Below are 17,291 nucleotides of genomic sequence, written 5' to 3'. Positions count from 1 at the left end.
TAAAATCTTGTTATCCTCAATTTTTTTCAACCAGTTAACAACATGTCTGATGTTTCATCCTTAGTTAATATTTTAAAATGTTCTACTGAAAGATATGGATAGATTAAAGCTTAGGGTAAGGAGGGTGTTAAAGAAGAGGGGTGTATCTTGTGGATGTATTTGGAGAACATTGGATTAGCTCATAGATTGGAACAATGGACCAGGAATTGCAAAAACCAAGGTTTTCAAGGACATCAGGTATTGGAAGTAGAGATGTGCATGTCCTCCTCAGGACTCAGTTTCTTGCCTTCTTTCCTCTGGTTCATTCTTGTCTTTTATTTCCTCTGCTTAGAATTCACAGTCCATGCCGAATTACCACCACCGGCAACTCCTGGATTCATATCCTCACGTGTTCACCACTTGAGATAAAACGGCCTATCTCTCTAACTTATTTTAAATTACTAGGAAGGAGTCTTATTGGCACAATATATATCAGGTGCTCACTCCTTGGCACAGTGTACTATAATTTGCAACCTTTGCTGAATGGCAAGTTTAAATCCCAGAAGAGAAAGATGCTGGGCAAACCTAGCAAACAAATATCCACAACAATAGATTAGATCTATCTTTACTTTAAAATTATGAACTAATCTTACCAAAATCATTGGTTTAGTCTTTGCAAAGAAAGAAGTTCAGCTGTTAAGTATGTAACTTGAATGCCATCTGGGAAGTCAGAACCTAAATAGCTAAGAGCCTCCTCATATTTTTGAGCATGATACAGGAGGTTAAAAATAATAATAATGCTCTATATAGCCAAGAAATATATTCTAAACACATTGTAGTTATCAAGGATCATGAACCCTAAAATATTCCTATTACCAAAAAGGGATTGCCTGATAAGGCCAATAAAGGCAGTAGAGTTTTATTATGTATCTTTAATAAAAAACTATATGAAGCCTATCCAATGTCACAGACACACTAGTTAATTGACTCAACAGCATATTTGAATTTACATTAGAAAAGCAAAACCACTTGTTTGGTATTGCACACAAATAGCATCCATATTCTAATCACAGATTTTGATGTCAAAGGTGCTCAGCTAAACATGAGCTCTTTGCAATGATGAACACCTTCAAAAACATTTATTTTCATAAACTTGAAAACTTTGGCAACCTCTTTCACTAGAGGCCATTTTAGAAGACTGCTTTTGAAGGCTGAGTATACATGACAGGACTGTATTTTTTTACGACTGTTTGCACCTATTGCTAGTATTGGCACCTTTTTATCAGAGTAACATCAGGATGTGCCAGTTCAAAAAAAAGTGGTTTTCACATGCCAAATGCCTCACTTTTATCCAAAAGAAAGGTATATGCCATAGTAAAAATGCAGGTTAAGGGAATGACTAGAGGGACATTTTATAGTTGTCTGGCATAATGAGTGCCAGCAGTGACCTCCACCTCTTTCCCCCAAAACAAAATTGTATTGGGATAGATATTGATGGCTTGAAAAAGGCCAAGATTCCCTGATAGCCACTATAAGCATTTATGTCAGCTGGCAGGCACGAATGGGGAGCCAGTTTAGGGCTGGAGACCCCTTCTCTAGTTTCCCTGAAATCAGGGCTACATGACATTCTGGGGCCCCAGGCACTTTTGCCTTTGTGTGCCCTTTCCTCCATAAAAATAATTACAAATTGTATTTTATCACTCTGCTGGCATAAAGATGAGTATATTACTATCTCACATTAAAACATTTTCTTTGACCTGAAATTCTGTTTTTAATTCTGATTTAAAAGACATTAAAACGTGTTCATGGACCACTAAAAGCATTGTGGCCACCAGGCACTGTGCCCTACCATGCCCAGTAGATAAGGTGGTCTTCCCCCAAACCACACCTCTTCTCTTCAAGAACATCCAGCCTTGAAACTCTAGCTCAGTTAGGTTCTTGGCACTTCTGGGGTGAGAACTATCATAAGACCAAAGATTCTAAATGACTAGCCATGAGTCCAAGGATCCACTAATTTAAAAATAATAACTGAAAAGCATCATCACCCACAGGCAAGCAGTTCATTTTGCTGTTGACTTAAACACAAATGTTAGAGTTGAAAAATTTAGATGGAAAAGAAGTACAATGTAGAAGCAGCTATTCCTAGGGAAGCTTTCAAATGTTCCCTTTGGATTGAATAAGTTGGCAGAACACAGTGTCTACTTTAGAATATATTTAACATTTGTTGGTTAATCCAATGCCACATTCTGCGCCCAAGCAACGAGAAATAAGCAAACACTTGGGAGTTGTTTGACAGAAATAAACATCCCTGTCTTAAGTAAGATGAAGCCGTTTTACAGTATTCATTTAGTCATTCAGTGAATATTAATTAGTGCTTACTGTATTAGTTGCTAGGGATATGAGCCCAAGCCTCAAGGAGTGAAAAACCTGGTGATTTTAGAAGCCTGCAAGCAATTCTGCAAGCTACATCTTCGTGTGTTGGAAGGTGGGAGTCGGTGATGACACTTAGAAAGGCAATGGTCAGTCTTTGATGGGGCTTGTTTGCCTTGTTAAGGAAGTTGATTTTATCCTAAAGTTGTTGAGGAGCCAATGAATGATTTTAATGAGGAATGATGTGATTAAATTTATAATTTAGAAAGCTATTTATAGTGGTAGTATGGAGTGCTGGTTTACAATCTTGATTTCAAGATTGATTCACTTGTGGAACCTTGAAACTTGCCAGTGCTCAAACCTCACCCTGCAAAGATTCCTGTTCAATTAGTCTCAGGTAGGGCCCCAAAGATAAGGGCTTTTAAAAACAGCCCAGGTGATTCTAATGTGCAGCCAAAGTTGGAGAACCAACTGCTACGGAAGAGTGGGATGGAACAAGACTGCCTTATGCTAAGTAAGAGATAAAAAGGAACTAAATTAATAGTACCAGAGAAAACTGTATGCAGGAACAAAAAATTTGGTTGGTTGGATTTACCATGACTTATTTCAAAACGGTGAGTATAATAAAACTGGTGTCTCCAGGATCTAGCCACATAGCTCCACCATGTGGATAAACTGATGTATCAAATCAGCTGATTGCTTTTTTCCTTCAGATGCTGCTTGCCATTAACATGAGAAAACTAGTAAAAATAAGTTAAAAAGCAAAAAATAATGTGTTGATTAGAAGAAAAATATGTATAGGCACCTGAAAAAATTTAGGACTCAAATACTTCACTCAAATATGATATAATGCTTTACATATGAAATTGCTTTAGAATTTTTCCTTGAGCACAACATTTATGAAGTCTAAAAATCTATTGAATTGTGAAATTATCACATTTGTTTTTGGGAAAAAGATTTGTAAAGAGCGTTGAAGACTTGAAATGCTAAACATTTATAATTGCTTTTTATCTCGATAGGATTCCTTGAAAGTAGCTTCATAATCATACCACTCATTCTTGGGATATACTGAAATAATTCAGGTAGAAATTTTAAAGTGATTAGAAAAAGAGCAAAATAAATTGATTAATTTTTATGACTGCGGAAGTTTCTCATCTTATTTAACTACTCACATAATTCTCTTTAAAAGCTTGAAATGTGTGATTCTTAATGGCAAAATAAAACATCTTCATAGTCTGTAAACTTTCATACATGATTGGCTATTGTCATTTATCAATATCTCTTCAAGCAAATTCCGAAAATGAGATTATTAAACTAGTGAAATTAACATTGCATTTCTAATTCTCCAGCCTCCAGACAATTTGCTCAATAAGCAGTTTTTCAGTTCATAATTAAGTTGTACTTTTCATCTCAAGGTTTGAACCAAGTTTAAAATTTCAGTTTTATAACCTGGTTTAATATATCAATTCAAAGATGTATACTTTACTTCAAAATTGTCTCTGTTTTGGAAGAAACATGATCCTCACCACTGAAATGTATCAAAATCTATCAAAGAAAAAAATAAATTAGTTCTAAAAACATGAATGGATAAGAATATTGCCTCACTTACTGTGATGACGTCCTGTTAACAAAAAATGTCTTTTCTAGATGTGAGACAGTAATTAAGTCAATAAATATTTTTAGAATATCTGTCAGATGTAAGGTACTCTATGAGCATCACAGGTGATAGATGTCTAAAAACAGGACCCCTACTTCAAGAGAGTTTAAGTCTTTGAGGGGAGGTAAGAGAGTCACACCTCCAGAAGTCAAAGCAAACAGATTACATTAAAAAGCCAAAAGAGTGAAGCAAACTAAGTGCAATGAGGAAGAAGAGATCACAGTCAGCTGGAATGGTTAGGAGAAGTCATAGAAGTAACAGCGTTTAAGTTAGATGGACCTAAAAAATTTGTATAGGCAGAAGGAGTTTGGGGCATTGTAGTCAGGGACACTGACAAGGGCAAAAACTGAGAACTAGGATAGAGTTTGCAGGGAAGCAGAATCGGCCTCACCCAGGAGCACGTTAGAAATGGAGAATCTTGCTCTTGGCCTCCTGAATCCAATTTTGCATTTTAGCAAGAATGCTAGGTGATTTGTACTGACATTAAACATTTTAAAGCACTCTCTCAGAATATCATCAGTAAACTTTTTTCTGTGAAGAGTCAGATAATAAATATTTTTGGCTTTGCAGGCTACTCTGCTACTTAGCATGAAAGCAGCACAGATGACACCGTGTAAATCAAAAAGTATGTATGGGTTCCAATAAAACTTTATTATTGTGATGGTTAATTTCATGTATCAACTTGACTAGGACAGGGGATTCCCAGGTATTTGGTTAAACACTGTTCTGGGTGTGTCTGTGAGAATGTTTCTGGATAAGATAACATTTGAATTTGTAGACTGAGTGAAGCAGATTGCCCTCCTCAATGTGAGTGGGCCTTTCCAATCTGTCGGAGGCCTGAATGGAACAAAAGGAGAGGTAAGGATGAATTTGTTCTCTCTGCCTGACTGCTTAGAGCTGGGGCGTTGATCTTCTCCTGTATTCACACTGCAACTTACAGCATTGTTTCTCCTGGGTCTCCAGTTTGCAGACACCTGATCAGGGAACTTCTCAGCCTCCATAATTACCTGAGTCAATTCCTTATAATAAATGTATATTATTATATCCTATTATAATATATAGGTATATATATATATATATTCTATTGGTTCTGTTTCTCTGGAGATCCCTGATTAATACAGTTATGGACACCAAAATTTGAATTTCATATAATTTTCATGTGTTGTGAAATACTATTTTTCTTTTGATTTTTTTCAACCATTTAAAAATTTAAAAACCATTCTGAGCTTGCAGGGCATACAAAAACAGACATTGGCTGGATTTGGTCTGTGAGCCATAGTTTGCCAACTATGTCTTAGAACATTGAACATAGTAGAGATCCCGAAAACAAGTTAGCCCTTCAATTATTTTTATTGTCTAAATTCGAGATTCTACAACAATAGAATAATAATAACTATAGAGGTGTTTAGTACACTATAGCCAAAGGATAATTTTTATTACTCTATAGCCAGAGATATTTAATCCAATAATAGGAGAATAATATTTTTCTTCACCATTTTTTTTAAGCTAGTAGGAATGTGGTTATTAATTTTTTTCGAATGGGTATTTAAGCATCTTCCATTTTTTTCTCTCACAAAGGCAACCTGGAATATAAGTATGGTTTCCTTCAATCAACCTAACAGAAAAGGTAAAGACTGTCCATGATAAGATCACTGTCATTCTCCCTATTTCTTGGGCTTTAAAAATCAATCACATTGAAGCAATTGGAATGGTAGTTCTTGAAGCTTATCCAAGTTCCCAGCATCACCTGGGAGCTAGTTAGAAATGCTAATTCTTGGGCCTGCCCAAGACAGGGAGGCGGGGTGAGGGCAGACAGGGGGGGTGGGGTGGGAGGAAGGACGGGACCCAGCAGTCTATGTTTTAAAAGTTCTCCAAGTGGGTATGTTGAACATTAAAGTTTGAAAACTGCCAAACTCAAGACAACTCTTGATAAGAATCCAGATTCCTGGGTTTCTACTCCAGACCTATTGAGTGGGAATCTCTGGTTTGCATTTTAACAGCCTCCCAGATGACTGTTATGCTCATTCATATTTGAAAGTCACTACTTTATAGAGTTGCTGCTTCTCTTTAATCCCACCACCCCGTCCAACCTATAAGACCTTTGCCAAGTCCTATAAATTTTACATTTGCAAAAACTTCCAAACCTAATGATAATCATCAGAAAAACCTCAGATTTGTATAAATACAGATTCCCAGGCCCTGCTCCAGAATTACACAGAAAAATGTAATATATAAATGTATTACATCTCACATAACATGTTATATGAGACATATGATGTACTATCTGTCCATCTGGGAACATGGTGAGGAATTTACCCTTATAATCTTAAATCTGATGTAGCTACTCAAGAGTAGACATTTGAGCCTCACTATTAGAATTGACCCCCTTGTTATGAAAACTATTACAAATAATTTCCAGATTAAAGTTATGCAACTCTGATAATTTTACTCTCCCACTCAAAAATTTTTGACTCTATTACATACAGATTACTCAGCTTGACATTCAAGACCCTCTGCTAATCTTCTTACAAATTCATATCTCAGTTAATTCACCTTCTTGTCCAGCCAACCAAGCTATGCTCTTTTTCTGATCTCTGGATACACCTTGTACTTTGTGTTCCTCTACTTTGCCCAGTCACATCCCATCTACCTACAGCATGCCCTCCCTCAGTATCAATAACAAATACAAGTTCACATAAATGTTATATCCCCCAACTAGCCTATTCCATGTGTCAGTTAAGTAATAACTAACATTTATTGAACAATTTGCAGAGGCCAGTCACACTGCTATAATCTTCACATGCAGTAACTAATTTACTCCTCAAAATCACCTTATCAGGTAGCTACACCTACTTTCTTCACCGTTCAAAGGATGAAACTCAGGGTAAAATAGATTGAAGTAGCTCTCCCAAGAATACTCAGTAGCAAGCAGTAAAGCTAGGATTCTGATTTCAGAACCTGAGCTCTGAAACACTAGATCTACTGAATCACAAATGAGATCTTTCCACTTGGTTAAATTCCTGTAAAACTGTGTTGGAAATGACCATATGGTACTTTATATAATATTATACTTCTATTCACTCTTGATGAATTGGTATAAAAAAGGGATAAGGTGGTAACAAATCACTCCCAGTCATGGTTGTAACAGAACTAAGGCCAACTTTGTTTATTCATTTGTTTGTTGTTTTAACAGTGATTTTAAAAAGACCCCACAGGAATTACCTTCATGTTGACCACATACCCCTGGCTAGCAGAAGAGACACTAAGCCTTTGGACTAAACCATGGCTAGTTGGGGCTGAATGAACCCTGGGTCTTCCATTGGTTTCAAGCCACCCAAAGGGTCTTATCTACACTAGTACCAGGTATCAGCACTCAGAGATAAGAAATATTATTACCCAGCTCCCTACTGGGCCCTACTCAAGGTTACTATCATTGAGAAGGGGCTGTATTTGTCTATGTCATAATCGTGCTACTACACTTTAAGGACCCTGAGGTAGGACTGCAAAATAGCCATTTTCATGTCCTCATTGCCATCATCACCACCACCTAACAATTAGTACCAGGTCTTCAGTATAGTGGTGATTTAGTAAGACATTTTGAATTGAACATGGATTGATAGAATTTGCTCCTCAATATGTTGTCTTTACACCTTAATTTTCAATAGTCCTAAAAAATAAAAGAAAATATGTTTCAATTTTGGGGAGTTAAATTTAGATCAAGGATATTTTTAAAATGCTGTTTTTTCTTTTTTTACTTCTTTTCCTTTAGTAGTACTCCGTTTTGGAGAAACTAGGTATTTACTGCAGGCAACTCCTTTTCTTCTCTTAGTTGTAACCTGACAACTGGTTAAAAAAAACTAGGAAAGGATATTAGAGCCAATGCTAATTGTATAAATCAAATAGAACTGCAAGGGGCTTAAATGTTTTTGAATATCGTTGCAATGCTATATTTAGAATGTGAGAAACCTGTGTCAGTAGCTGAAGGAGTAGTTTCATGTCAGATCTTAAAGTAAGAAAGACAGTGTATGTTTTTGTGAGCATAGATGTGGTTTATTCCCATCCCCCACTACCACCCCTTTTTGTCTTTGTGACCCTGAAAACTAAAACTATGTGGATATGAGTATGCTAATGTGTTTGAGAAATAAGAACTATAAATTAATCAGGGAACTTAATCATTTGTTTTATTAGACTGCAAAATTATTCCCAGTCCCACACATATTTATTGGTCACTCGCTCACCCTCCTAATTGCCCTTCTCTTCCTTTACTCCTAAGATCAGGCAGTCTGATGTTCTTTATTTTTCCTAAAACATTAAGATCACTGGGGCAGAGCCCGAAGGAGAGAGAAGATTGCCCTAAAGCAAGAGAGGAATTCCTAATACTCTCGTGGGAAACATTGGCATAGCATGTGGGTAAGTATAGAGCCTTTCCAATTTAATAACTGCAGCACAATAAAAGAGATTGTGTTTATGTAAACAAGTCACTGTAATCTTTCCTGTTAACATTCACTTCTGGGTAGTGCCTAATGAAATACTACACCTTTGTTTGCAGGTTTTTAATATTTCCATTACTCTTCTAGGAAGTTTAGATTCTGTCTGTTTGGGTTTTTGTTTCATTTTGTTTTGTTTCTTTGTTGGAAATATCTCCATCTAGTAGCAGGGAAATTGTGATTTAAAGGTAATGGGGATGCCCCATCAGGAAACTTGCTCAGGCCTCTTAGATAGCCTCATCCACCAGAAGGCAGACAGCAGAAGCAAGAAGAACTACAATCCTGCTGCCTGTGGAACAAAAACCACATTCACAGAAAGATAGACAAGATGAAAAGGCAGAGGGCTATGTACCAAATGAAGGAACAAGATAAAACCCCAGAAAAACAACTAAATGAAGTGGAGATAGGAAACCTTCTAGAAAAAGAATTCAGAATAATGATAGTGAAGATGATCCAGGACCTCGGAAAAAGAATGGAGGCAAAAATCGAGAAGATGCAAGAAATGTTTAACAAAGACTTAGAAGAATTAAAGAACAAACAAACAGAGATGAACAATACAATAACTGAAATGAAAACTACACTAGAAGGAATCAATAGCAGAATAACTGAGGCAGAAGAACAGATAAGTGACCTGTAAGACAGAATGGTGGAATTCACTGCTGTGGAACAGAATAAAGAAAAAAGAATGGAAAGAAATGAAGACAGCCTACGAGACCTCTGGGACAACATTAAACACAACAATATTCGCATTATAGGGGTCCCAGAAGGAGAAGAGAGAGAGAAAGGACCAGAGAAAATATTTGAAGAGATTATAATCAAAAACTTCCCTAACATGGGAAAGGAAATAGCCACCCAAGTCCAGGAAGCGCAGAGAGTCCCATACAGGATAAACCCAAGGAGAAACATGCCGAGACAAATAATAATCAAATTGCCAAAAATTAAAGACAAAGAAAAATTGTTGAAAGCAGCAAGGGAAAAACGACAAATAACATACAAGGGAACTCCCATAAGGTTAACAGCTGATTTCTCAGCAGAAACTCTACAAGCCAGAAGGGAGTGGCATGATATGCTTAAAGTGATGAAAGGGAAGAACCTACAACCAAGATTACTCTACCCAGGAAGGATCTCATTCAGATTCGATGGACAAATCAAAAGCTTTACAGACAAGCAAAAGCTAAGAGAATTCAGCACCAGCAAACCAGCTCTACAACAAATGCTAAAGGAACTTCTCTAAGTGGGAAACACAAGAGAAGAAAAGGACCTGCAAAAACAAACCCAAAACAATTAAGAAAATGGTAATAGGAACATACATATCAATAATTACCTTAAACGTGAATGGATTAAATGCTCCAACCAAAAGACACAGGCTCACTGAATAGATACAAAAACAAGACCCATATATATGCTGTCTACAAGAGACCCACTTCAGACCTAGGGACACATACAGACTGAAAGTGAGGGGATGGAAAAAGATATTCCATGCAAATGGAAATCAAAAGAAAGCTGGAGTAGCAATACTCATATCGGATAAAATAGACTTTAAAATAAAGAATGTTACAAGAGACAAGGAAGGACACTACATAACGATCAAGGGATCAATCCAAGAAGAAGATATAACAATTATAAACATATATGCTCCCAACATAGCAGCACCTCCATACATAAGGCAACTGCTAACAGCTATAAAAGAGGAAATCGACAGTAACACAATAATAGTGGGGGACTTTAACACCTCACTTACACCAATGGACAGATCATCCAAACAGAAAATTACTAAGGAAACACAAGCTTTAAATGACACAATAGACCAGACAGATTTAATTGATATTTATAGGACATTCCATCCAAAAACAGCAGATTACACTTTCTTCTCAAGTGCGCACGGAACATTCTCCAGGATAGATCACAGCATGGGTCACAAATCAAGCCTCAGTAAATTTAAGAAAATTGAAATCATATTAAGCATCTTTTCTGACCACAATGCTATGAGATTAGAAATCAATTACAGGAAAAAAAACGTAAAAAACACAAACACATGGAGGCTAAACAATACATTACTATATAACCAAGAGATCACTGAAGAAATCAAAGAGGAAATCAAAAAATACCTAGAGACAAATGACAATGAAAACACGACAATCCAAAACCTATGGGATGCAGCAAAAGTAGTTCTAAGAGGAAAGTTTATAACAATACAAGCCTATCTCAAGAAACAAGAAAAATCTCAAATAAACAATCTAACCTTACACCTAAAGGAACTAGAGAAGGAAGAACAAAGAAAACCCAAAGTTAGTAGAAGGAAATAAATCATAAAGATCAGAGCAGAATAAATGAAATAGAAACAAAGAAAACAATAGCAAAGATCAATAAAACTAAAAGCTGGTTCTTTGAGAAGATAAACAAAATTGATAAACCATTAGGCAGACTCATCAAGAAAGAGAGGGAGAGGACTCAAATCAAAAAAATTAGAAATGAAAAAGGAGAAGTTACAACAGACACCCCAGAAATACAAAGCATCCTAAGAGACTACTACAAGCAACTCCATACCAATAAAATGGACAACCTGAAAGAAATGGAAAAATTCTTAGAAAGGTATAACCTTCTAAGACTGAACCAGGAAGAAGTAGAAAATATGAACTGACCAATCACAAGTAATGAAATTGAAACTGTGATTTAAAATCTTCCAACAAACAAAAGTCCAGGACCAGATGGCTTCACAGGTGAATTCTATCAAACATTTAGAGAAGAGCTAACACCCATCCTTCTCAAACTCTGTCAAAAAATTGCAGAGGCAGGAACACTCCCAAACTCATTCTACGAGGCCACCGTCACCCTGATACCAAAACAAGACAAAGATACTACAAAAAAACAAAATTATAGACCAATATCACTGATGAATATAGATGCAAAAATCCTCAACAAAATACTAGCAAACAGAATCCAACAACATATTAAAAGGATCACACACCACGATCAAGTGGGATTTATCCCAGGGATGCAAGGATTCTTCAATATATGCAAATCAATCCATGTGATACACCATATTAACAAATTGAAGAATAAAAATCATATGATCATCTCAATGGATGCAGAAAAAGCTTTTGACAAAATTCAACACCCATTTATGATAAAAACTCTCCAGAAAGTGGGCATAGAGGGAACCTGCCTCAACAAAATAAAGGCCATATACGACAAACCCACAGCAAACATCATTCTCAATGGTGAAAAACTGAAAGCATTTCCCCTAAGATCAGGAGAAAGACAAGGATGTCTACTCTCACCACTATTATTCACCATAGTTTTGGAAGTCCTAGCCATGGCAATCAGAGAAGAAAAAGAGATAAAAGTAATACAAATTGGAAAAGAAGAAGTAAAACTGTCACTGTTTGCAGATGACATGATACTATACATAGAGAATCCTAAAGATGCCACCAGAAAACTACTAGAGCTAATCAATGAATTTGGTGAAGTTGCAGGATACAAAATTAATGCACAGAAATCTCTTGCATTCCTATACACTAATGATGAAAAATCTGAAAGTGAAATTAAGGAAACACTCCCATTTACCATTGCAACAAAAAGAATAAAATACCTAGGAATAAGCCTACCTAGGGAGACAAAAGACCTGTATGCAGAAAACTATAAGACAATGATGAAAGAAATTAAATATGATACAAACAGATGGAGAGATATACCATGTTCTTGGATTGGAAGAATCAATATTGTGAAAATGACTGTCCTACCCAAAGCAATCTACAGATTCAGTGCAATCCCTATCAAATTACCAATGGCATTTTTTACAGAACTAGAACAAAAAATCTTAAAATTTGTATGGAGACACAAAGACTCCAAATAGCCAAAACGGTCTTGAGGGAAAAAAACAGAGCTGGAGGAATCAGACTCCCTGACTTCAGACTATACTACAAAGCTACAGTAATCAAGATAATATGGTACTGGTACAAAAACAGAAACACAGATCAATGGAACAAGACAGAAAGCCCAGAGATAAACCCATGCACCTATGGTCAACTAATCTATGACAAAGGAGGCAAGGATATACAATGGAGAAAAGACAGTCTCTTCAATAAGTGGTTCTGGGAAACTGGACAGCTACATGTAAAAGAATGAAATTAGAACATTCCCTAACACCATACACAAAAATAAACTCAAAATGGATTAGAGACCTAAATGTAAGACTGGACACTATAAAACTCTTAGAGGAAAGCATAGGAAGAACACTCTATGACATAAATCACAGCAAGATCTTTTTTGACCCACCTCCTAGAGTAATGGAAATAAAAACAAAAATAAACAAATGGGACCTACTGAAACTTAAAAGCTTTTGCAAAGCAAAGGAAACTACAAACAAGAGGAAAAGACAACTCTCAGAATGGGAGAAAATATTTGCAAATGAATCAATGGATAAAGGATTAAACTCCAAAATATATAAAGAGCTCATGCAGCTCAATATTAAAAAAACAAACAACCCAATCCAAAAATGGGCAGAAGACCTAAATACACATTTCTCCAAAGAAGACATACAGATGGCCAAGAAGCACATGAAAAGCTGCTCAACATCACTAATTATTAGAGAAATGCAAATCAAAACTACAATGAGGTATCACCTCACACCAGTTAGAATGGGCATCATCAGAAAATCTACAAACAACAAATGCTGGAGAGGGTGTGGAGAAAAGGGAACCCTCTTGCACTGTTGGTGGGAATGTAAACTGATACAGCCACTATGGAGAACTGTATGGAGGTTTCTTAAAAAACTAAAAATAGAACTACTATATGACCCAGCAATCCCACTACTGGGCATATACCCAGAGAAAACCATAATTCAAAAAGACACATGCACCCCAATGTTCATTGCAGCACTATTTACAATAGCCAGGTCATGGAAGCAACCTGAATGCCCATCGACAGATAAATGGATAAAGAAGATGTGGTACATATATACAATGGAATATTACTCAGCCATAAAAAGGAACGAAATTGGGTCATTTGTAGAGACGTGGATGAATCTAGAGACTGTCATACAGAGTGAAGTAAGAAAGAGAAAAACAAATATCGTATATTAACGCATATATGTGGAACCTAGAAAAATGGTACAGATGAACCGGTTTGCAGGGCAGAAATTGAGACACAGATGCAGAGAACAAACGTGTCGACACCAAGAGGGGGGAAGTAGTGGGGAGGGGATGAAATGGGAGATTGGGATTGACATGTATACACTAATATGTATAAAATGGATAACTAATCAGAACATGCTGTATAAAAAAATAAAAAAAATAAAAAAGGTAATGGGGATGAAAGATGAAGGTAGTCAAAAGTTACAAACTTCCAGAGAACTAAGTGCTTGGGATGATAAATATACATTTATTAACATGATAAATATAATGAACACTGCTGTATGTTACGTATGAAAGTTAAGAGAGTAAATCCTGAGAGTTCACATCACAAAAAAAATTTTTTTTCTGTTTCTTTAATTTTGTATCTACATGATATGATGGATGTTCACTACCTTATTGTGATAATCATTTCATGATGTATGTAAGTCAAATCATTATGCTGTACACCTTAAACTTTTACAGTGCTCGTGTCAATTATCTCTGAATAAAACTGGAAGAAAACAAAAGTAATGGGGATGGAGGCGGGGGTTAGGTAGGAATTGGCCATGAATTGATATTGTTGAAATACATCTCTCTATTCTTTATGTTTGAACTTTTCCATAAATAAAATAAGCAGAGTAGAGAGAAACACTTGCTGCTTTTTAGTTGGAACTAGAAATGGAGATAAGTAAGGCACCACATTCTAAGTCCACAGTCTGCTTTCCACTGTAGAAATAGCACAAAAAGTAAACTTATGCTCAATAGGCTGAACAAGGGAAGGTCACTCAGGCAGACTGAAAATGCAGCATCCAGCTTGCTCACTTTAAGAAGAAGAAATCATGTATGAGCCTTAATGTCAGGACATCAGAAACAACTTTATTCTGTAGATGGTTAGTTCAGCTACAATTTCTTCTACATTCCCCCAGATATGGTCAATGCTTATTTTCATAGACTAAGATTTGTTAAAGGCTTAAAAAAATAGCTATACCAGGAACACCAGGTTTTCATATTTGTCTTCCTAAATGAACTATGACACTCAGCAATTTTACTCTTATGCCTGTGGGAATCATATTCTGCCATCTCTCAAATGCCCATTTTTATTTCCCTTTACATGAAACTAAAGGAGTTGTCAAATGACTTTCAGAAAAACAAAATAATTGACAGGGTATACATAACTGTCATGGTTCTAAGATTTTATACATACATTTATTTATCTAAATCACTTCTGTTCCTGCCTTTCTGTTTTTCCTTTAAATTATTCTTTCCCATTATACAATCTTTTAGGGTTCTCACAATCCACTGGACTCATAACTTGCCATGTCCTTCCTTAACATCATCACATTTTCTCCTTCGTTCTCTTTTTCTCAGCCAATTTACTAGACCAAATTACTGACATATGTTTAAGGAGTGTCTGGATCTCCAAAGTTATTAACTACAAATGGTATAGGTTTGAGAAGGAATTCAAATAACTCTGGCAAAGTCTACCCTCAACTGCACCCACCCAAATTAAACGAAAAAGAAGAAAACGTGCTCTTTTTCTTAAGCCTTTAAAAATATTTTCATTGAAAGCAAAGTTGGAAATATTCTGCCCCCTTTTTCCTGTGTGAACTTTTCAACTCACTGTATCATCATCTTTATCTCTTTTTTTGTTTGTTTTTAGAAAAACAATTTGATGTGGGTAAATCCACGTTTCTGACCCCATGTATGATGCATAGGTATGCCTAAATGGGACAAATATCAAAACCAGTAAAGGCTTTTGTAATCAATGTAAATTTTGTATCTCAAATGCAATTTTGAAAGCACTAATAGTAAAAAAAAAAATCTCTGAAGTGTTAATAATAGCTTATTGTAAGGTGTAAGGCTCCCTTGGGGTCAATAATAAAGATGGGAATCTCAAGAAAACCCTAAAACTACTAAACATAATGGCTTCAGAGATGGAAATAGAGGGAGAAGGATTGGCTAGTTATCAAAAGAAGCAGAAGGAAAAAGGCATAAAGAATAGACAGGTACACATTAGTGTCAGAACGATAAAGAACGATACACATGCACTGTTTCTAGTTTTCCTACCATGTTTCAGTCTCTCTCAGGCCAAGAATTTAGGTAGCGCTCCAGACAAACTCTTCCTTAAAAGAGCCAGGAATGCTTCTGCCTTAGGATCTTGGCTGTTTCATCTGCCCCAAGATCATCCCCACATGATTGGTAGCCCTACTCCCTCAACTCTTTCAAGTCTTTGCTCAAATGTCACCTTCTCACTGAGGCCTCCTCTGAACATCCTATTTAAAAGCTGACCTTCTCCAGAGTGCTTTCCTTACTTCTGATTATCTCTTGTGGATTGTTTAGGTTAGCCTCCACATGCCCTCAATTTACTTCCCTTTTGGATATCCCTGCCTGTCGCTTCTCCTTTAAATCTTGTCGGAAAGGGGCGGAGCTAGGGCCGAGGCTCACAAAAAAGGAGGACCATGTCGATAGGCTACGCCCATTTGATTCGCGGGCGGCGGCCTGAGACCCCGCGAGACTTTCTCCTCCTAATCCGCTCCGGAAACGCGATTGCGGACGGAATTACCACGTGACCTTGACGTCGTCAAGCCCGCGCCGACCGGCGTCAGTCCGTGGGCTTCCGCGGAATCCTGGTGGTGGCTCAGCTGCTTTACGTCCCGGTTTTGTGCCGTTGGCGGTCTTCTCTCCAGACTCCCTGGGCCTTGCTTCCGACTTCACTATGTACCACAACAGTAGCCAGAAGCGGCACTGGACTTTTGCTAGTGAGGAGCAGCTGGCGCGATTGCGGGCCGACGCCAACCGCAAATTCAAATGTAAAGCTGTGGCGAACGGGAAGGTGAGGGCTCCGGCTGCCGCCCTTCTTCCTCGAGCTCTATAAATTCTTGTCCGTCCCTCTCCCCCGGGACTTACCGCACACCTCCCTCCCACCTCCTCGGCGCGGAGTGCGTTTATCTGTTTAATAAGTAGCGAGCACTTTGCTAGGTGCAGTGGGTACGGAGACGGACATGGCCATCCATCCCCGTAATCGAGTGGCAGACAAATAACCAGTAACATGGCGAAGAAGCCTTTGTAGCATGCTTATGTAGTGGGGGAGGCTTTTCTTAGTGGCTGTTGTGGAGATGATGGGGAGATGACTTTCCCGGTGGACAGAGCCACAGGTGCAAAGTAGGAGGCCAGAAGTTTCAGGGTTGGTTCCCCGGAATGCTCATGATCGTGTGTGGCGGAAGCTGAGTATTTGTGCATGAAAGGTTGGAGAAGGTAAGTAGGGAACCTGTAAGCGGAGGTAAATAGTTTGAACTTTGTGATGGAGGAATAGGGAAACCTTTGAAAAATTTTAAATGGGAAATTTATCAGAGTCTGTTCTAGAAAGAGCTTTCTGGGAAGGAATGGATCGATTGGATGGGGGCAGGGTGGAGGCAGGGGGATGAGAGACCGTTAGCACAAACCAGTTGACCACAGATGGTTTGGACTATATGGTCTGTCAGCCACGTCCTTCCTGTTTTACTTTTACCTGGAAGTCTCGTCTGTTTCACATCACTTTATTTTTGTGCTGCACAAAGTAGTACATATTGTGTTAAATTCTAAGTATTTAGCAAGTGTTAGTTCATATAATCCCCACAACTACCCCATGAGGTAGATACTATTATTATTCTTGCATTACATCTTAGGAAACTACAGAGAGGTTGA

The 17,291-nt window shown here is 37.4% G+C and overlaps 1 protein-coding gene across 6 annotated transcripts in view; it reads left to right on the top strand.

The window, feature by feature from the left end:
- The first annotated feature begins 16,155 nt into the window (after nucleotides 1–16,155).
- The window catches only part of CCNH (cyclin H), a 40,569-nt gene continuing 39,433 nt past the window's right edge, over nucleotides 16,156–17,291 (top strand). For all 6 annotated transcript variants that reach the window (XM_061189421.1, XM_061189422.1, XM_061189419.1 and 3 more), the window contains exon 1: nucleotides 16,156–16,440. In XM_061189421.1, coding sequence (XP_061045404.1) covers nucleotides 16,324–16,440 — 117 coding nt within the window. In that variant the 5' untranslated portion in view covers nucleotides 16,156–16,323. The remainder of the gene's footprint in view (nucleotides 16,441–17,291) is intronic.

The sequence above is a fragment of the Eubalaena glacialis genome, chromosome 4 (genome assembly GCF_028564815.1).
Source record: "Eubalaena glacialis isolate mEubGla1 chromosome 4, mEubGla1.1.hap2.+ XY, whole genome shotgun sequence".
Lineage (NCBI taxonomy): Eukaryota > Metazoa > Chordata > Mammalia > Artiodactyla > Balaenidae > Eubalaena > Eubalaena glacialis.
Note: the sequence above shows the minus strand (reverse complement) of the source record. Positions and strands in the feature narration are given on the sequence as shown.